At 51.3% G+C, this 19,773-nt stretch overlaps 8 protein-coding genes across 8 annotated transcripts; 3 read left to right on the forward strand and 5 right to left on the reverse strand.

Moving 5' to 3' along the window:
• Positions 1-654: 654 nt before the first annotated feature.
• HETIRDRAFT_243681 (uncharacterized protein) lies at positions 655-1,513 on the reverse strand (the record flags this gene model as incomplete). The annotated part of the gene is made up of 4 exons (XM_009550188.1): positions 655-780; positions 949-1,004; positions 1,148-1,280; positions 1,427-1,513. Coding segments are annotated over 4 exons (402 nt in total), but the record flags the coding sequence as incomplete, so codon positions are not given.
• A 593-nt stretch (positions 1,514-2,106) lies between these two features.
• HETIRDRAFT_322640 (uncharacterized protein) lies at positions 2,107-6,482 on the reverse strand (the record flags this gene model as incomplete). The annotated part of the gene is made up of 10 exons (XM_009550189.1): positions 2,107-2,481; positions 2,538-2,835; positions 2,887-3,153; positions 3,428-3,549; positions 3,610-4,599; positions 4,653-5,213; positions 5,288-5,712; positions 5,778-5,862; positions 5,956-6,021; positions 6,090-6,482. The coding sequence occupies 10 exons, from the start codon at positions 6,480-6,482 to the stop codon at positions 2,107-2,109; spliced, it is 3,582 nt and encodes a 1,193-aa protein (XP_009548484.1).
• A 1,376-nt stretch (positions 6,483-7,858) lies between these two features.
• Positions 7,859-10,508, forward strand: HETIRDRAFT_410523 (uncharacterized protein). Its single transcript, XM_009550190.1, has 11 exons — positions 7,859-8,019; positions 8,077-8,089; positions 8,148-8,162; positions 8,219-8,311; positions 8,364-8,483; positions 8,543-8,615; positions 8,672-8,774; positions 8,825-9,375; positions 9,428-9,702; positions 9,754-9,957; positions 10,013-10,508. The coding sequence occupies exons 1-11, from the start codon at positions 7,875-7,877 to the stop codon at positions 10,446-10,448; spliced, it is 2,028 nt and encodes a 675-aa protein (XP_009548485.1). The 5' UTR covers positions 7,859-7,874; the 3' UTR covers positions 10,449-10,508.
• A 793-nt stretch (positions 10,509-11,301) lies between these two features.
• On the forward strand, positions 11,302-12,608 carry HETIRDRAFT_452983 (uncharacterized protein; the record flags this gene model as incomplete). Its single annotated transcript, XM_009550191.1, has 3 exons — positions 11,302-11,443; positions 11,499-11,582; positions 11,638-12,608. 3 exons carry the CDS (start codon positions 11,302-11,304, stop codon positions 12,606-12,608), a joined length of 1,197 nt encoding a protein of 398 aa, XP_009548486.1.
• A 1,346-nt stretch (positions 12,609-13,954) lies between these two features.
• On the forward strand, positions 13,955-14,898 carry HETIRDRAFT_428303 (uncharacterized protein; the record flags this gene model as incomplete). Its single annotated transcript, XM_009550192.1, has 7 exons — positions 13,955-13,977; positions 14,030-14,056; positions 14,180-14,224; positions 14,465-14,569; positions 14,683-14,710; positions 14,743-14,815; positions 14,891-14,898. The coding sequence occupies 7 exons, from the start codon at positions 13,955-13,957 to the stop codon at positions 14,896-14,898; spliced, it is 309 nt and encodes a 102-aa protein (XP_009548487.1).
• Positions 14,899-15,932: 1,034 nt separating this feature from the next.
• Positions 15,933-16,160, reverse strand: HETIRDRAFT_171528 (uncharacterized protein; the record flags this gene model as incomplete). Its single annotated transcript, XM_009550193.1, has 2 exons — positions 15,933-15,963; positions 16,018-16,160. The coding sequence occupies 2 exons, from the start codon at positions 16,158-16,160 to the stop codon at positions 15,933-15,935; spliced, it is 174 nt and encodes a 57-aa protein (XP_009548488.1).
• Positions 16,161-16,283: 123 nt separating this feature from the next.
• On the reverse strand, positions 16,284-17,797 carry HETIRDRAFT_322714 (uncharacterized protein; the record flags this gene model as incomplete). Its single annotated transcript, XM_009550194.1, has 5 exons — positions 16,284-16,421; positions 16,487-16,554; positions 16,618-16,893; positions 16,951-17,272; positions 17,351-17,797. The coding sequence occupies 5 exons, from the start codon at positions 17,795-17,797 to the stop codon at positions 16,284-16,286; spliced, it is 1,251 nt and encodes a 416-aa protein (XP_009548489.1).
• Positions 17,798-18,151: 354 nt separating this feature from the next.
• HETIRDRAFT_321935 (uncharacterized protein) lies at positions 18,152-19,681 on the reverse strand (the record flags this gene model as incomplete). The annotated part of the gene is made up of 8 exons (XM_009550195.1): positions 18,152-18,451; positions 18,512-18,616; positions 18,670-18,781; positions 18,837-19,002; positions 19,059-19,161; positions 19,213-19,405; positions 19,464-19,506; positions 19,564-19,681. The coding sequence occupies 8 exons, from the start codon at positions 19,679-19,681 to the stop codon at positions 18,152-18,154; spliced, it is 1,140 nt and encodes a 379-aa protein (XP_009548490.1).
• Between the last annotated feature and the right edge of the window lie 92 nt (positions 19,682-19,773).

Consider the following 19,773-nt stretch of genomic DNA (forward strand, 5'->3'; position numbering starts at 1 on the left):
TGGTATACAGCCGTCCGTTTGTCACCACCGAGCCGCGGAGCTACCGGAGCCCGCGGTTTTGCGCGGCCACACCTCCGAGTACACGGGGCGTCGTTCGTGCAGTGAGTAAATGACAGAACAGCATTATATATCACATTATGGGCCTCTCAATACCCTACAACAGCGACAAGAAGCGGGACCGAGGAAGAAAAAGAAGTACAGGCAATGGTATACCTAAAAGGCATGAGTGGAGGGGAGGACAGCAGAGAGAAAAACTAATTGTACAGCTACGGTACGATGTCCGACAAGCAGTGAAGGGTACAAGAGGTACTGGAAGTCGCGAGGACCTAATATAGGACGGATACGGCGATACGGTGGTACAAGAAGGGAGCAAGATAGACGGAGCAGGCCATTGAGAAAATTTCGACTGATATCATACGCGTGGAAAGCTAATGAATTCGAACCGTTCTTACCCGTCTCTCCGCCTTATCTCCCCGAAACTTCTTCCTCGTCCGGGGGCCAGAGAGCTACCATCCGGCTCGCGCGCAAGGCGCTCACTTTCCATCGCAGCTTGGAAAGGTGAGCGGGGCCTGGCACACCGCTCTCGTCCATCCCATCGTCCTGGTCAGAGAAGGAGGCAGACGTCTGGGACGTATCGTCTCCGTCTCCAAGAGCGAGGATGAGCCGGAAGGCATCTTTGCCGTTAAGATAGAAGCGGAAGAGGCGCTTCTCACGGACGAACCCCATAGAAGCGTACAGGGCGAGCGCAGCGGTGTTGTCGTATTCGGTTTCAAGAGCGATCTTGAAACAAGGATGTTAGTTAATATCATACGCGGAAGAGATTGAAAGGGCATTGGGCATGGGAGAGAATCGGCGGCGACGGGCAAAGGACCATGGATGATAAAGGTGTGCGGCGAAGAACGACCGCTTCAGCGGAGGAGGTTTGTGACAACTAGAGAATGCACACACCTCTTCGACACCACTAGCTTTCATGACATCAATGGAATGACGCACGAGGGCGCTCGCTACGCACGTTGATGCGTCCGTCCACGCGATGAGAAGAGACAGGGCACAAGATATACACGCGACAACAACAAATGAATGACCACCAAAGCCAGATGAAGCAGGAGTGAGTAGGAGGTTGCGGTGATGAGCGAAAGGAACACACCGATGCCACGCTTGCGCCAGTTCTTGGAGACGCTGAGCATGGCAATGTAACCACGGTTTGATCTTTCGCGGTGCATGCTCTGCTTACAGACTATCACGCCAATGGGTACGTCAGGTTGGTCTGCGGGGAAAGCCTACGGGACACACGCGTCGTTTGTCAATGGATGACTGCTCGCTTCGTGTTGAGCTGGTCAGCAACTTACGAGGTAGGAGAGATGGGGCCTTATTTTGTATGTAAGTTGAGTGGGTGATCAAGGGGAGAAGTGACGGCTAAATGAACGAACCACTGGTGCAGGAAGTATCGATACGTGTATATCACGTATGGCTCGCTGAGTTCGTTCTGGACGAGCGCGACGATGTGTGAGAGGTCGGTTTCGCCGTTGTATTGACGGTAGACTATGTCCTCCATAGTAGCGGCTATTGTGGTGGTATAGGGAAGAGATAGAGTGGGCGGAGGGGAAACGACAAGCTTGGGGAATATGCCGCTACTAGTAATAGCTAGCGACACGGCGACAGGCAGCCTGCAGGCATTCCACGAGGTCAAAGCCGCCAGTCACGTGCTTCATATTCTCTCCGCATTTCCTGCGCTTTTTGGCACACAATGTCTCCTGTCCATTCTTCAGAGTATCGCCTCTTTAGCACGAATAGACCATTCTGGAACGTCACGCGCATTGGCAGCTGTATCCAGGAAATGCATGATCCCGACGATGGCTTATTTATGTAAAGAAGTTCTCTTTCGGCGCCGCGGCGGTCTGCCGCGGACCGCGGTTCATGATCGCCAACTCGAGGTTACCACCTAACGCTAAGTTAACTCGTCAGCCACAGGAGTATATCTTCTCCCAGCCATGAGCCCCTATATATCAATATCACGCTCCGTCAAGATACGCACTACCGCCCCGTACCCGACGTGACGATTTTATTACAGAAGCTGTTGTACAAATCAAGCCAGTGTCTGGCACGTCACAGGGAATCGTTCACCAAGTCTTTCAGAACAGGCCTTCCTCGCAGCACACCTTCGTCCCCACCTGTCTTGACCTTCTTGGCGGGTCTTGAGCGGCTGTCAAGGTCTGGCATGGGCACCTGATCTTTGGAGGGAACAGTGTTTGACCTTGCACGTTTGCCTTGGGTCTCAGATGGGTGGTAAGATAGCGGGTGAAAGGTGTGAGCGTCGGCTGGCAGTTGCAAGATCCAGCCTTGCTCGTCCATTAGTTGTAGGAACTCGGCAAGTAGAGAGTCGTTTTGGAGCGTCCTGCGCGAACCGAAGATGACCAATTTGGACCGTGCACGGGTGAAGGCAACGTTCATGCGGCGCCAATCTTTGACGAGTTCACCGATCTGCGAGGTTGCTAGTCAATATATACAACAATTAGGGAAACCGGTCTGCATCATACCTGTCCATCATCGTTCGATCGAACCATAGATACGATGATGCAATTCTTGTCCCGGCCCTGACTACGGTCCGCGGTAAGAATCTCGATGCCGGTACGCCCACGCAGGAGGTGCGAGAGGAGCTTGATCTGCTGTCGGTACAGCGTGATAACGCCCACATCTTCCTCTCCCACGCCGCTCTCAAGAAGCGTTTCCACTACTTGTGACACGAGGGCTGCCTCCACTTCATTCTGGACGAGGTCGCCAACGCTTGAGTCAAACGCCGGAACTAGGTCTGTGTCGACGAAGACGGCTTTTGTGCTGAAGCTCAGTCAGCGTCTGCGTCGAATAGAGATACATGGACATACACACTTTGGATTCATGAGCTTCTTTAGCCAGCAATCCTGTCTTCCTGGACACGATGAGTTCTTATGCAACGAGTGGAGGTATGTCGAATCGGGAAGAATTAGACTCTGGTTCGCAACCTCAGCCGACCCGCAGCGCAATCGATTGCTGTAGATGAGACGATTTGAAAGGAGCATGATCTGTTCGTTCATGCGGTATTGTTCATTAAGGTCTATGACAGCTTGTGGATGAGCCTCAGAGAGACGGCGAAACAGCGAGACGTCGAGGCCTCCTCTACGGGCATCGCGATTGCGGACCTATGAATCTCCTTCAATGGCAAGCTAATATAACGTATACAAAACGACCTACCAGCGGAGACAGCTGATAGTGATCGCCAACCAGGATGAATTTGGCCGCGAAGCGAAGGGGACCAATACACGTCGGCAATGTAATTTGGGACGCCTCGTCCACTATACAGTAATCAAACAAGCGACGGGAGAATAACTCGCTACGGGGAAAATCTGACGTGAGCTCGTTATCTTTTGTGAGTCGAAATGGGCCTACTTACTGGTCGATAGAGAGAGCAGTGGTCGCGACGACGGGCGGGGTCATCAGCTGCCGCTCAAGTTCCTCAATACTGTTCGCTTTCTTCCGCGCTGCGAGCGTAAAATGGAACACATCCGGATGCACCTAATCCGCCAATGTCGATGAGTATAGGATCGTTTCAAGGGGGAGAAGAGGATAGCAGACTTTATCCACGTTTCCCAGCCTCAACACCCCGAAATCCGCACCTTTCAGCTTCGCAAGAATGGTGTCTACTGCTGAATGCGTGTAGCTGGACAGGAGGACAGTCTTGCCCATTTCCACAAGCACCTTGATCAGGCACGCCACGAGCGTCGTCTTCCCCGTTCCCGGCATCCCCAGAACGCAGGCATAGTCCTCCGCACACAGCACCTTCTCGATCGCTTGTTGTTGGGAGGCATTGAGGTCAGACGTCAGCTCTTGACAGCGCGCAGAATTCCGGACGTCCTGCAGGAGCGTGGACGAAGAAGGTTCAGCGAAGATAGGCGGAGCGAGATCGACGACGAGCCGCAACCGCGTCGTGTCTCCCCCCGCGAAAAAGAGGTGCGCAAGGTTCTCCCGGATACGGCCCATCCCGCCCGTCATTTCATCCTTGTCTATGCGGAACACGATCTGCGGCGCGTCGCCAAAGTCGGGAGCAGCTAACGTAGAGACGGAAGTCCGGTGCACACGCGATCGTCTCTGCAGGCGCTCGCGAAGCGTAGCTTCGTCGAGCTCGTGGTCGACGCCAAGAAGGACATGCGTCGGCGTGAGATGGAGGACGAAGCCGCGGTTGAGGGCGAGCAGATGAGGCTCGACAGACACGGAGACCGCATCGCCGACGTTCATGTGGCCGCTCAAAAGGCTCCCGGCTTTGACCTCGTCGCGGCGGCGGAAACGATAAGTATACTGGTGTATCCCGCGCGACTTGATGGGCACCGCTGGATCTGGCCCACCTAGATCTAAGACCATATCGGCAAAGCATCGGCCCCTTTCTTCCCGCTCTTGCGCGCCCATCGTCCAGAGCTCCTTGCGGAAGCGCACCATGTCGTGCTCCTCGAGCGCGATCAGACGCTCCCAAGATCTGAAAAAATCTGCTTGCACAGATGTGAGATGCCCGGTTTTGAGCGCATAGATGTCGGCAATCGGTGAGGAAGTATCTTCCACTTTATCGACGGCCTGCCCAAAAAAATTACATGAATGATCTTTCGATGCCGCGTCGGTCGGCATACCTTCCGATAAAGCATGCATGCGTCGAGAGAATAACATCGCCCACAGATCCTCTCATCGTCGATCGTCTCAGGCAAAAATGATCCTTCTTCCTCCTCGTCCTGATGCCGGCTAAAGCCCTTTTGAAATCGCCGAGCGACGGTATCGGCGATCGTGTTTCTCACATTCACCAGCGCGCGTATCTCGTGCCGTGCAGCAGGGACGCAGATGACCTCTTCGCTCTGAGTATAGTATAATAACCCTTCTTGCACCGGCGTGGAGTACCGTTCTGACATTAGGAGAGTGTAGAGCATCGTCTGGGCGCGATGCTCCATCCCTGCAGTGGCACGGCCTGTCTTAATCTCGAAGGGCACCGGACGCGATAGGGACGGAGCACATAAGGAATCAGACGATGATGAAGATGACGTTTGAGAAGTGATGACGGCTTCGACAGAAGCGTCGAGTTTGCCCTTGAGGCCATAAGCGGGAGACCATATATCCTCCTCGATATCGTGCAGATGTGATATCGCAAGCAGCGAAGTCTCGTTTTGCAACGCGCGCGTATTCGTCAGGATCGCGTCCGGCTGCGATTCAGAAACCCTTGTTAGCATTCATAATAGGAGTGAGTTTCTCATGAGTTCCTAGACAGTTTATATACCTTGGGAGTATCGCTGACGTATTTCTGGCCAAATATGCTTACCCCCTTCGCGCGATCCAAGATGTCTCTTCGCGCAGTTTCGACGCTGACGCCCACACGCACCAGCTCACCGAGATTAGCACCAAGCGCTTGATCTATTTTCTTTTCGATCCAGTGAGTATCCCATTGACCAGAGCGGAGAGACTGTTGAAAAATCTCGTGGAGGATATTACCATACACAAGAACCGGAGTAGAGGGTGACGTGGAGCGGAGTAGAGACGTGAGGACGGGACGTCGGGTGCAGTGTGGCGCAGAAGAGAGGGCGCTTGGAGTGAGAAGGTGGTCGGGGTGGTGGATCAGAAGATTAGCGGAAGCTGTAATGGATATCGAGGGAGGGAGATCAGGGTCCGCAGAGGAGAACACGCCGATTACATTGATTGTGTCGCCTGGAATGTCAAGCATGCAAATTTGGATCAAAGACATGTGAGGGTGCGAGCATAGTCATGCATACCGGGCATGATATTTGAGTTTACCCAGTCGTCGCACAGAGTCACCATGCGGCCTTCACGAGCAGGGTCGGTTCTAGTTGCGAGATGCTAACATCAAGCATCAAGCATCAAGCACATGAAGACAAGACGATCAAGTTCAAGAAAACATAAAACGCTGACTTTTTCGAAACGACGGTTGACCCAAACTCCTGTCACGGTAATCACGATACAGCGCGTACATGGGTCTGGAATATACGTTTCGGGCGCCTCTGAGACTGATGCCTGCTGACTTGTCATGGCACAAACCAAAAGAGAATGGTCTTTGAGGAGCTCACTGTTGTAATGAGATATTTGTGATCGGCCTTCGGTTTCTGCGGTGTCGGCACATAGTCTGAGCACGCGTCCCAGTCCCAGCCAGCCACAACCTCGTCCGCATTGATGTTGCCCGCATCGTACACGGCGTTGAACCGGAGTGGAGTTTTATTTTTAGGAGTAGTCAACAAATCACGCTTTAAGGAGCGAGGTTTGGTTGGCGTGGTGAATGGGTGGGGATGCGCGTGGTGTCGCGGGCGCTCAGGAGAGGCATGACGCGGTGATGGTGGTGGCCGGCGAGATTTCGTGGAGGACGGAGAGGGAGAGGGAGCTGCGTCAAAGAAGGATGCGTCAAGGCCATGGAGGAGGTCTCGCATAAACGCGTTCTCTTCCTGTTCTGTGTGTTGTGCGGGCATCGTGCATGATCATGTGTGGCGCTGCCGCGAGCTCGCTCAACGCAGGACTTGATGACCTCAGCACGGCCAACATCAGGACGCGTGTCGTCACGCGTGACCGCACGCGTCATCGTCATCATCGCGTCCGTCTGCAGACTGTCTGCATTCGCTCTTCCGTCGTACCACCAATCATGTCGAACTGTGCATGAGGAATCCATTACACAGGTAACCTGAATTGAACAGAAAAAAAGCAGAAACAGACAGAACTACGCTCGACAGACGAAGACGAGACAATTTGGCCGCTACCTTCGCCATGTCCGTACATTTTCTCGCGACAGCCGCAATGGGCGCGATAGTACAAGTCGTTCAAATTTTATGAAAGATCCATTAGCCCATAGACACTGCGCTATGTTTACCATTCTAAGCGGTCGACTTCTTTCTTACCACTGCGTGTCTGAGCTTCAAACTCCTCTTTCTTCCTCCGGAAGTATCACCTCTCCAACCTGTACAGACCCAAAATATACTGCCTTACATTAGCCATGATGGGTGGAAACTTCGTATGCATCACCCCTGTGGTACGCTGTCGACAAACGAAGTTTCATTCCAGCGGCACAAGAAGTACTATGGGCAGCGCTAAGTGCGAACATGATCTGGAGGTTCCCCGGCTTGTGCACGAGGTTCAAGTGACTCGTCGGGAACTTCAATACATCTCCATTGCGGAAGAGGATGCTTGGGCCAGAGCCATTGAGCGGATTGTTTGTTGGACAACACTTGGTTTACCTACGCAATGATTTATAGCATGATACGTACTACGACTACAATGATTGGTAGCATTCATTCCGTCAGTCTGTCTGAGGAGGTCTGCAGAGGCTTACTCAGGCGTCAGAGCTACAATGCAGTCCAGCGGGACGAAGTGCTTCAAGGCTACAATACAGTCCAGCGGGACGAAGTGCTTCAAGGCTACAAAAGGAAATGGAAACGTGTCAGCTATACGCCCTGGACCGGCAGAGCAGCGCATATCCAGTGTCTTGCCGGTGCTAGATGGCCTGTGATGCGGAAGAGAGTGATGCAATGCCAATGTCGGAGAATAATGCTTCAGCCACACGGCTCTGTTGCGAGCTGTGACGTGGCCAATGACATTGCAGTTCGAGAGACTCGAAAGACGGTGTAGTGCCACAGAGACTCGAGACGAACACGCTATCGAAGGCGTTCTGGGGACAGCTGGACAAAAAAAAGACACTAATCGGTCGGCGGTACGGAGCCAAGAGTAAAATGTGCGGGGACTGGAAGAAACGAGAAATGGAGCGTGGGAAAGCTGGAGGGTGTTGACGTGGCGAACAGACGTGGCGGGGAGTTATAAACCGTCGCTCTGGGCGAAGACCTCCGCAACCACCTCTTACGACCACAACCACCATGTCTCGTCCCTCGCGGACACAATCCTCCCGCCTGGCCACAGGCCTCTCTTTCTGTTTCCTCCTTTTCCTCGCCCTCATTTGTCTCTGCCCTCCCGTCAACGCCGAGGACCAAAAGCAGGAATATGGCACTGTAATTGGTATTGGTACGTGTCTTCATCCTCTGCACATACTTCGGGCCATTCGCTCACCATCGTCTACAGATTTGGGTACTACGTATGTCTGATGCTCCTGTTGCATTGCGCTTATACTGATCTTATTGATTGTCGCTCAGTTACTCATGTGTCGGGTATGTGATTATTTTACATGCCCTCCTTCCAGTTATTGATTAGCCTTGACCCACAGAGTACAGCGAGGAGGACGTGTCGAGATTATCGCGAATGACCAAGGCCACCGTATCACACCATCATGGGTGTCCTTCACTGACGAGGAACGATTGTACGTATTCAACAAGGAGCCCGCCGCGCGCATGCTCATTCGTCTCGTGCAGAATCGGTGACTCTGCGAAGAATGCCTTCCACTCTAACCCTGAAAACACCGTCTTCGACGCTAAGCGACTCATCGGTCGCAAGGCGGGCGACCCTGAGACCAAGCGCGATCAGAAGCACTGGTATGTATATGCTGCTCCCAAACCCATCCCGCCCGCCCTCATCGTCCGCACTTCGACAGGCCCTTCAAGGTTACTGAGAAAGGTGGAAAGCCCGCGGTCTCCGTGTCGTACAAGGGCGAAATGCGTGATTTCGTATGTCCGCTCTATGACATTACTACATTTCAACATTACTGAGTGTCCTGTCGCAGAGCCCTGAGGAAATCTCCGCCATGGTCTTGACGAAAATGAAGGAGACTGCCGAGGCTTACCTTAACAAGAAGGTCACCCATGCTGTCGTCACCGTCCCGGCCTGTAAGTCAAGATTCTCCTATGTAAAGCGTTCACTCTAACAGGACGTTCAGACTTCAACGACGCCCAGCGTCAGGCGACTAAGGATGCCGGCACCATTGCTGGTCTCACTGTCCTTCGTATCATCAACGAGCCCACTGCCGCTGCTATCGCCTACGGCCTTGACAAGAAAGGCGGCGAGTCTCAGATCATCGTCTACGATCTCGGCGGTGGAACTTTCGATGTCTCCCTCCTCTCTATCGACGAGGGCGTCTTTGAGGTATTGGCCACGGCCGGTGACACCCATCTCGGTGGTGAGGACTTCGACAACCGTGTTATCGACTACCTCGTCAAGCAGTACAAGAAGAAGACCGGCACCGACGCGACCCCCAACCTCCGGGCGATGGGCAAACTGAAGCGTGAGGTTGAGAAGGCGAAGCGTACTCTCAGTTCGCAGCAGAGCACCCGCATTGAAATCGAGGCGTTCGAGAACGGCAACGACTTCTCTGAGACCCTCACTCGCGCCAAGTTCGAGGAGCTGAACTTGGACCTCTTCCGTAAGACGATGAAGCCTGTTGAACAGGTTCTTAAGGACGCCGGTGTCAAAAAGGAGGACATTGATGAGGTGCACAGCTACGCTGATATACTCCGCCAAATGCTGACTTGTCTCCGAAAAGGTCGTTCTCGTCGGCGGTTCGACTCGTATTCCTAAGGTCCAGCAGCTGCTCAAGGAGTTCTTTGGTGGCAAGGAGCCCTCCAAGGGTATTAACCCCGATGAGGCTGTCGCGTATGGTGCTGCTGTCCAGGGTGGTATCCTCTCTGGCGAGGCTGGTACTGAGGATGTCGTTCTTGTCGATGTTGCCGCCCTTACCCTTGGTATTGAGACAACTGGTGGTGTCTTCACGAAGCTCATCCCCCGTAACACTGTCATCCCCACGCGCAAGTCCCAGATGTCAGTACATTCCATTACCTAACTCTTTCTTGTATTGATAGCAGTTTTTAGCTTCTCGACGGCCGCAGACAACCAGCCCACTGTCTTGATCCAGGTCTTCGAGGGTGAACGTTCGCTGACGAAGGACAATAACCTTCTTGGAAAGTTCGAGCTCTCCAGCATTCCACCTGCACCCCGTGGTGTTCCCCAGATCGAGGTCACCTTCGAGGTTGATGCGAACGGTATCATGAAAGTCTCCGCCGCCGACAAGGGAACGTAAGTACTATAGTCGCTTCACAATCTGATCGCCGCTAAGCTTGCCAATTGACAGTGGTAAATCCGAATCTATCACGATCACCAACGAAAAGGGCCGTCTCTCCAAGGAAGAGATCGAGCGCATGATTAAGGAAGCCGAAGACTTCGCCTCCGAGGATGAAGCCTCCCGCGCACGCATTGAGGCACTCAACTCGCTCTCGTCGTTTGTCTACAGCCTCAAGGCGCAGCTTGGCGACCAGGAAGGGCTCGGCGGCAAGATCAGCGATTCGGACAAGAAAACATTGCTCGCGCTGACGAAGGAGACGACGGAGTGGATCGACGAGAACGGCGCGTCGGCGACTGCGGAGGAGCTCGAGGAGAAGCTCACCGAAGTGCAGGCGGTCGTGAACCCGATCACAAGCAAGATGTATGAGGGCGCGGGCGCTGGATCGAGCTACGAGCCTGGTCCGGACGATGAGCAGGAGCCGTTCCACTCGCACGACGAGCTTTAGGACCTGGTGTATACAATTTGGGTATTTTCAAGTAATTATTAGAACAGATTCTTGCCCATCTGGAGTCCCCGTTGGGGACCCGTCGTCTCGGTCGCGTCAACGTCGACCAAGATGAACAGCCATTGGGTATTGAGTGCGTGAAGTCGTCTCCTCTTCATGTCCGCGCTCGCTAGCCCAGTTTGCCAGGTATATGGCGTCACCTGCTGCAACCGTTGCTTTGAAAATTAAGTGCTGCGCGTCGAACTCGACGTGAAAATAATCTGACTCGGATGTACTTGTGTTGTTGCACTCATTCGTGCCATGCTCACCCTGGGGTGTGTCGATGTAGATCTCGTGTTAGTGACACCAACAGCCAATCGACTTTGGCGGCGATGTTGTCGCGTGCATCGTGGTCGCTGACCGGAAGGTCCATTTGGAACACAACCAGTCATTCTTCGTCATACCTCTGCGATATCTCCTAGTCCAGACAGGTACTGGAAGGCAATTCAAATGACATGCTAGGTAACTCCTAGGTCTATGAGAAAGATCTCCCTTCAACGCTTTCGAGGGGCTTTGTTGTTGGACTGATCATGGATGCTGTCGTTCGGCATGATTTTGTCTGTTCTGCGACATATATCAGTCTTAACTGCAGATGACAGAGAATTTAAACCCTGACGCTTGATGACCTTATGGTCAAAATGCGAATGCCGCAGGTATAATCCTCCTCCGACCTTCCGAGAGCCTCAAGCGTTTGTTCTTCTACAACCGCTTCTTTCTGTGTTCCTTGCGATCTTTGCGATCTCTAAATATTTCTTTCTTTTCTATATACCATCTCTCCACACACCCCATCTCTCCTCCACCCTTCTCTCTGACCATGTTCTTTGATTCTTCAGTTTACGTCCCCTCTGGCCTGCTCTCCACCCGTGCACTGACGGGCAAACGGTCCGCTGGGAATACCCCCGCCCCTTCCAAGAAGTCTCGGAAGGGCAAGGGAAGCGCCAGCGCTCAAGCCGACAGTAAGCAGCCCATTCATCGTCGGTCATGGACTCTTACTGACACGACCATCCACAGAGGAGAACGTCAGCGTTCAAAGCACTCGCTTCACTTTGACCGCTTTCGTGAAGCGAGAAAAGTCCGGAGCTGCAGCAGCAAAAGGTTCGTCACTCCAGCCATCGCTTCGCTCCGAGCTCTTGCTGAGGGATTTCCCTAGAGCCCAAGCCTTTCCGCGAGCTCAACTCGGACGTCGTTGAAAAGGCGTCGGCTGATGTCCCTTCGCCCAAAGAGACTCCCGTTGCTGCAGAGAAGGTCGTTCAGGAAGTCGTAGAGGTTCCTGCCCAAACCCGCTCTGACTCGTTCGATTGGGTCCACCTCGAGCAAGGCGGACCTGCACCTATTATTCGCCGAAATGTCCTGCGCAAGCGCCATGCCAGCAAGCGTCTCACTAGCCAGAACCGTAACAATCAGATTCAAGAGGAATTCATGTCTATACCCTGTGAGCGTATCCCCGAAACGAGCAGTAATGACTCTATCGTCGCCATATCCCACCCCACCATCGGGACCGTCGAGGTCTCGTCCCCGATCTCCACTTCTGTTGAAGTTGTAGAATCACTTTCCGTGGCCGTTCCGGCCTTCTCTGCACGCTCGAACGCTTTCTTTGACGGCTGGGATGACAATGCCGACGCGGGTCTTGATGTCGACGAAACCGATACCTTGGACGATAGTGTTGCGAGAGTCGAGATGTGGAAACGTAGAAGACTACTTCGCGACATAGAAGCTCGCTTGGGCCGCCTAGAATCCCAGCCCACAGTCAACCCCGCCAACTTTTCAGTCTCGACCGTCAGTCCTGTTGTCCCAACCATCGGTAGCACTCAACCCCTGCGGATTCGCAAGAAAAACCCTCAGCCTTCCCATATCCCCCATACCGTCTCCTCCTTGAAGATTGCCGATAATACCCGCCTTCAGGAACGTTCTGCAGGACCCGTTGTCGTCGCCGAGTCCCCTATGATTATCCCCACCATCGTCATCCATGCGCCTAACGATGCCTACGTTGCGACGCCTCCCAAACGTACCCCCATCTCTCGTAGCCGCAAGCAAAGACAGCCTGAATTTGACGCATTCATCGGTGACCTTCTAGCTAAGTTGAAGGTGTCGTATGTGGAGACATCGGGGACGGCTGCGTAATCGCCTTTGCCTTGATGAGTTGCAAGCAAAGGCAAGTGCTCTGGATGCAGCAATCGGTGAGTTCTAGCCCAATCTATGAGACTTTCATATTCTAACGAGAATCGTGTAGCATTTGTGTCCAGGGCTTTCCTTCTTCAGGCGCCGCGTCTCTCTTCCCTTCTTTTCAGAAACCCCAAAAAGCACAAAAACATCGCAAAATGTATCTAATAACTCACGTCTCTAGGCCATATGGACCTTTACTTCTTCATTTTCTTCCAACTATCATCTCTTTTTCTCTAATCACTCCCCTTCCAAACGGTTCAGCATCCTGGGCGGCATTCTTGAAGCGTAGCTGGACTGCCTTTGCTCGCGACAAAGGTTCGGACGGCATGTGGAAATCTTGTTCGCTTGGGACCGCAGAGCTTTCCCTTTTCTTTTCTTTTCTTTTCCTTTCCTTCCTTTCCTTTTCAATTATGCTGTGTTTTTCTCCTCTCTCCCTCCCTCTCTCTCTCTCTCTCTCTTCTCGTTCCATCTCTCTCTTCATCTCTATTTCTCTCCTTGCTTTGCTTCGTCCTATCCCCTCTCCTCTCCTCTCTCCCTCTCATCCTCTCCCCATTCTTTTCCCTCTTGCCATTCTTTTCCCTCTTGCCATTCCTCGCCCTCTCCCCATTCCCCTCTTCTCATTCCTTTTCCTCTCTCCATTCCTTTTCCTCTTCCCATTCCTTCTTCGCCTCCCATTCCTTCTCCGCTTCCCATTCCTTTCCTCATCCCGTCTCCTCCTCTCATCATTCGTTCTCCTCTCATCATCTACTCTCCTCCTCTCCTCTCCTCTCCCCTTCTCCTCCCATCGTTCATTCTTCTTCTCCTGCCACCTTTCCTTGTTCTTCTCCTTTGTGGTGGGTCATTCCCGGTGCCGACGGTAGTGGTCCGTGGGTCTGGTTTGGAATTGGTTATGTGGGACTTGTCTCGAATGCAGGTAGGCTCTCTTGTGAACGTCGTAGATGAATCGAGAGGATTTATGGCCTTATTTTCAGACTCCCCCCATCGCTATATGTTTTCCTCAATTTGTCTAGGTGCACAGACTTCGTCCATGATTCCCGAGCGGCCCGGTTCAGCATTGTATCAGCGAGCCCTCCATCGAGTGGGTGGCATAGGCGGAACCTCGGCCGGGAGGACTTTCGTCTGTGTTGCTCATGAGATGGAAGATATATAAGGTGAGTTGTTGGTTGACCCACAGTCCTTATAAATATTGACAGTAACACATCTAGCGAGCACTTCAAACCAATTCGTGTGTGCCTTCTTTTTGTATTCCCAGCCTGACGTCTTAATGTAATCTTGGGTGCACATCATAGGTGCGGAAAAGGACGATGCTACGTTTCCTGCAAGTTTGGTGTGTCTCACTCCCTTCATTCCATTGACTGTCATCCTCATTGCGCTCGCAGGATCAAGTCACATAATTACACTGACAGGTGCGTCGGAACTATCGTTATAAGCTTATTTTCTGCTAGAGAGATGAGTGTCACTGCGATCAATACGATACGACCTCTCTCAAGTATTTCCTTCACTACCCGCGATATTTACACCCCGTATAGAACGTCGGTCAATAATCAAGATCAGTTTGAACATTTGTCGACAAGGTGTGTATTTCATATTCTTTTGATCCCTCACCATCGCGTCAAGACTCTGCAGTGAGTTTATTTTTTGAATATAATATGGTATACAAATCTCATCCGCCATAGAAGGCAATTTTCCGAGAGGGTTTCGAAGAAAGGTCGATATCAAGAACAAAACTTTAAGAATTTTGGCAAGGCCGGCGCTCATCTTCACAAGGCATAACTTCAAATATCTTGCAAGAATGCTTCAACGAATACCTATAGGACTATAACCTTTATACATCTACTTCTCCCACTTGATGGGCGGCGTGAGAGGGTCGTTCGGCCGGGGGCGACTCTGTCTACGCCACTCATCAGGCGGGAGGCAGGGTAAGCGGACCTTCCCCTGATCGACTATCCTTTTCGATTCTGACTATTGTGAAGAGGACGACAGGTTGTAATTTTTTGACTGCTACGGCTTTCAATTCACAACCAAAAATTAGGTATGCTTCCGTTTCTGTGATCCAGTGTGTACTCTGTTGATTTTTGGCTCAACTATCTAGTGCCAGAACACAAGAGGGATTCAGCTTTTCCATCGCACGCAGTCGCCAGCGCTCCATTCTGCGGTCGGATCCGGTAAGTTGACCCAGCCGTCTCAAATTCTCTCAATCCTGATCGATATCTAACAACCGGTATGACCTTTGGCCTTAGTTCAATAAGCAGAAATAAATCTAACAAGTGGTACATAACCAACAGCGACATCCTAACGATCAGCTTTCCAAGACTTCAATCAACGACAATGGATCAACTTGACAGTAAAGCATCTCTGCCTCGTCTAATGAGCGGCATCTACAGCATCGCTCGGCCAGGAGCGGCACTGTTAATACCGCTCATCAGACGAGAGGCAGGCTCAAACCACACTCCTCTATCCGATTGTCCTTTCGGATTCGATCACAGCACACGAGACCATATGTCGATCTTTTGCCATACTCAGCGTCAAGTCCAGGGTATGACATGGACCGTTCACTCGCCGCTTCACTGTGATTTCCGAGGCATCCTTCAAACCTGCCTTCAACATCTTTATGAGCTACTTGTACTAGTCTAATTGAGTACCTACTCTTGGTCAGGTATCGGCATGTTGTCAAGTTCATTGTGGTCAATGCCCAACTTGCTATGTCTATGTGCGGGTGCGTCTCCTGCCATGTATTGAGCGGCATTGATGGAATCTCTTGGCCGGGAAAGATTCTGTCTATGTCGCTCGAGCAGGCTTTCTTCGATCGAGTCTCTTGAGTTCTGACTACTATATTCAGGTCAAGGTCTTCGGGTATTTCCATCATTGACATCTCAGCTCAAAGAATGGCTTCTATGTAGGTCAACACCATCATTTCCTCTAACAGCATCGACCCGAAGGCCATCCGGCCCACATCACTTTATTGTATGCCTTTCTCATCACGATCAGTCTACGAGTAGCAATGTCTGACAACGGAAAGAGTTCTAGTATCCACTGTGTCTTGTTGGATTGCCAAAGGCCTCTCTAGGTCCAATTTTCGGGAGGTCCCATGAGATATATGATACAACTATCGAATCGCCCCAACCTAACGGAGGCATAAGCAAGCGCACTCCCGGCCGAGTGGGCCTGTTTCTGTCACCCGTTAGGTGGGGGACAGGTAAGCGGATCCTGCTGATCGACCGTCTCTTGAGAACCTGACTATGGTGTGCCATACCATATTTGGCTTTCCGGCAGGTTTCTTTTTCACGTTGTACAATGCGGCTCTATGTAGATGCTAAACGCTGAAAACCAATAGAAATAAGATTGAAACTCCATATTCTGCACTCACCGTCTCATCATTGCAGCCATGGCTCCCTTACACAGGCCGTTCTCGTACTTGTTGATACAATTACGAAGGCAATCGCCTTTCCTCAAGACCGAAAGGCTTTCCACCTCGGACGCGCGAGATCGGACCCTCACACTACGAGGCATGCACCACTTCAAGATCCTCAGGACGAAGAGCTCAATCCTGCGCACCACCGCATATTGTACTGAAGACCTTTCTGAGGAACACTCTACACCAGGCCAATAACAATGTAGAACTACTATCTCTTCTTACTCATATAAATCGATATCTGGTGCCTGGAGCCCGAGGTTATAGATCCGGTTCGCGTTGTTGAACAGTATGTCCTTCGCGATCTCGATGGCACGGAGATAGCTCATACTTCCTCTTTTGCTGCACTCAGACAACACCTGTAATCATAAACGCGAGTCAATGCCCTATACGAAAGATGTTTCAAATCCGCCGGAAAGCCTACCTCGCCAAGGACCGATCGTGCCTGTATGCTTCCCAGGTAAAAAGACTCAGGCCACCAATGTCCGTCCGCTACAACAATATTTGAGGCCGTCAGCACCGGCCTAGCGTCAATTTTATTACAGAGCCTCTCACTGGACCACATAATTTTATTGGTCGGTGCTAGCTCTAGCATCTGCCGAACGACGCTCTCTTGCCCGCTCCTCGATAGAAAAGGGAAGATCTCGCCAAAATCAAGATATACGTTTTTGTACACTGCAGCAAGATACCCAGCATCGCGTGTGTATGGGTAGCTCGAGTGGAGGAGGACGATCGGCGTGTTGGGGTATTCTTTCATGATAGGCTGGAGATGTGAGGGACTTGAGAGCCCGAGGGTGATATCTGAATCACCGAGACCCGTGTGGAATTGAACTACAAGGTGGTGGTGAATGGCTTTTTCATGCATAGAGGAGAAGACGACAAGAATACCCGGTTTCTTGTACTTGCCGGCGAGCTCGAGTGTTGTACGCACGACGAAATCGTTCACCACCTTTTCCGCGAGACGGATGGGTGTGGTCGGTTCTGAGCGGTATGCTTGATATACTGCATCGAGAGCTTTTTCAAGTTCAATGTGAGTGCAGGACATGGAGACGTTCATGCCAGTCCGGTAGCACACGATGGACTTGAATCCGACGACGTCCTTCGCCTGCGCCTGCTGTTCTATGCGTCTTACCAGTTCGAGACAAAAAATGTTAACAACATCTGATGGCAGAGCCTCTGGTAGGCTTGAGAAGAGGCTTTGCAGAATTTCCTGGACCCAGATAATTAGTAGGAAGACGCTATCACATACCCACATAAGAGGTCTGGAAACGAGATAAAGCACGCATACCTGAGCAACGACCTCCACTCTGACAATCCTCTTCGTAGGGCTTGAGGTAAATTGATCGTGCCACTGATACCCTTCCGCCATCTCTTCCACCCCGCCGAGGCCGTCGTCCAATAACAGACAGTAAATCTTCGCTGGTTCGAAACATAACTTGCAGAGCTTTTGGTAGTCCATACCTTCCCGTACTCGTTTTATCTCATCCCATGCCACTTCTCTTGGATGATCTCCTTGTATACCATACAGCTGTGCCAACTCGCAAGTCGCGCGGTAGCATGCAAGGGTGTGGACGGCGTCATCAAGTGCACGGCCAGATGCCTCGGAGACAAGGCCTTCGAAAGGTAATGCGGAACGCTTGGAGGCAGACAAAAGGGGGTGCGCATGATTATCAATTGCTGGATATCTTGCGCATGTCAATACAACGTGGTGAAGGGATAGCTGCTTCGTAGTCATGTTCAACGAACGCCGGTTGTTACAAGGTTGAAGATGGTGAGCAATGGTGACCGGTGACCTCGCTAGCTCGCGTGAGGCTAGATTGATAGGATAAGATAAAACTACTTAGTCTTTGATTATGATGCCTGCATATCAGCTGCGCACTTTTACAATTGAGCATCGTTCAAAACGAGCCTCATCAGTGGTCTCAAATTCGACGACTGTGCTGTAGAATTATTACACGTACTGTATACTAGTAATTAGGTATCTGCTGCCGGTTACAATCTACAAATAGAGTATATATGCTTTTTCACCTTCAATATCAGACATCTGCTGGTAGCTTGGACTTGTTTGACAAATGAAACACTTTCCAACCTACACGGAGTTACTTGGCGGTGGCAGATCAATGCTAGATGACCGGGGCTTCCACATGAGACTGTCCTGAATGCTCGCATGGGGCGTGATAGCCGTAGAACCACTTCGGAGAATTTCGTCATCGACATCGTTGGTTTCGGAGTTAGGGCATTGTCGCTCGAGGCTGCTCTTTGACGTTGATCCTGATGACTGATCCGGGATATAGAATGCTGGTTGGATCGTCCAGCTATCCCCGGTTGTCTCACCCCATACAGTCTTCTGAAATGTTACGAGCAGAATGATTATGGTAGGGTAAATGCCCTAATCGCATCGAGCGTGTTGAGCCTCAATTTAAGGGGTGGAAGAAATAATAATACCTACCATCAGGTGAATCTCAGATGTATCTGCAATCGCGTCGCCTGCGGACAACGCTTTTGTAAGTCGCGAATTGACCATGAATGAAGCGTTTGTAGAAATTCCTATGATCTAACGAAAAACGGTGTGAAATTGGTAGCAACTCTTGAGACGATTTAACTTACCCATAAGATGCAAAAAATTGTACCGGATTCAACGAGGAGAGAGAGAATCCCTTGTGCTTTTGATTTCACGGTGCCATGGTCGAAATTAGTCTTAATAAACTGACGATGCTCCCTAACACGGCGATCAATAGCCTCCCTCGAGCCACCAAAGACGAACAAGCACCTACCAGGCCTTATATGCAATCAAGCATGTAGTCGCCACATTTGTCGCAAGCGACAGCACCCAAGCGATCATTTCGGTAGGCATGGCCATCAGGTTACAGTGGTTTGAACTAGAAAGATCGTGAACGACGAAGGTGCAGATTGCGTATCCTGCGCTTGTACACATAGCGGCTAGAGGGAGGTATAGTTGTTCATTTGCTGGCTCGGGCCAAATACATGACACTAACCGATAGAGCCGACCAGAAGCACGAGCGGGACTATCATGACCTTTCTATTGTCTTCCCATAATACCCAGGCCCTCCAAATGACAACCGCATCACTGATTGCAGACTGCAGAGTGTCAAAATCACTTGGCATCTTAGATTGATGGAAGTCACGAACATTGATTGCGGGCACATAGACTTGCACCACAGTTAGTTGGTCGAGGGTGTGTGCATAATGCTGATTGCCGGCTTGTGTCAATTCCATAATTGTGATAACCACACATAGAAACAGGTATGCTGTTGAGACAATGAACATGACGGTAGTGGCGGACAACAGTGCCATGTTTGCCCTCGATTGAAATCCTCTACGTCTGTATGCATATGGGGTGAATATGAATATGAATATTCAAGTCGATGAAGATCGCTCACAAGAGGATATAGGTCGAGAGTATGAAAAGCATCGCATATACACCTATGCAATACTCAGTGATATGGAAGTTGAATGAGGCAGAAGAAAGATAAAGCTGACCATAAACTACGCTCTGACATGCGACCGCGATGATGCCAACTTTCACAGCATCGGATCCAAATTCACCGAACTGAACGAAGTCCTCCTGCGTTCCATTGATCGATGGGGTCTGAGGCATGGGAGTGACTTGGGTTTGATCTACGCAGTGGGAAGAGAAAGTGAGAACGTTCACCGATAGTCGAGTGTCCCGAAGACCGCATGACACACTGG

Source organism: Heterobasidion irregulare (assembly GCF_000320585.1).
Source record: "Heterobasidion irregulare TC 32-1 unplaced genomic scaffold scaffold_07, whole genome shotgun sequence".
Classification (NCBI taxonomy): Eukaryota; Fungi; Basidiomycota; class Agaricomycetes; order Russulales; family Bondarzewiaceae; genus Heterobasidion; species Heterobasidion irregulare.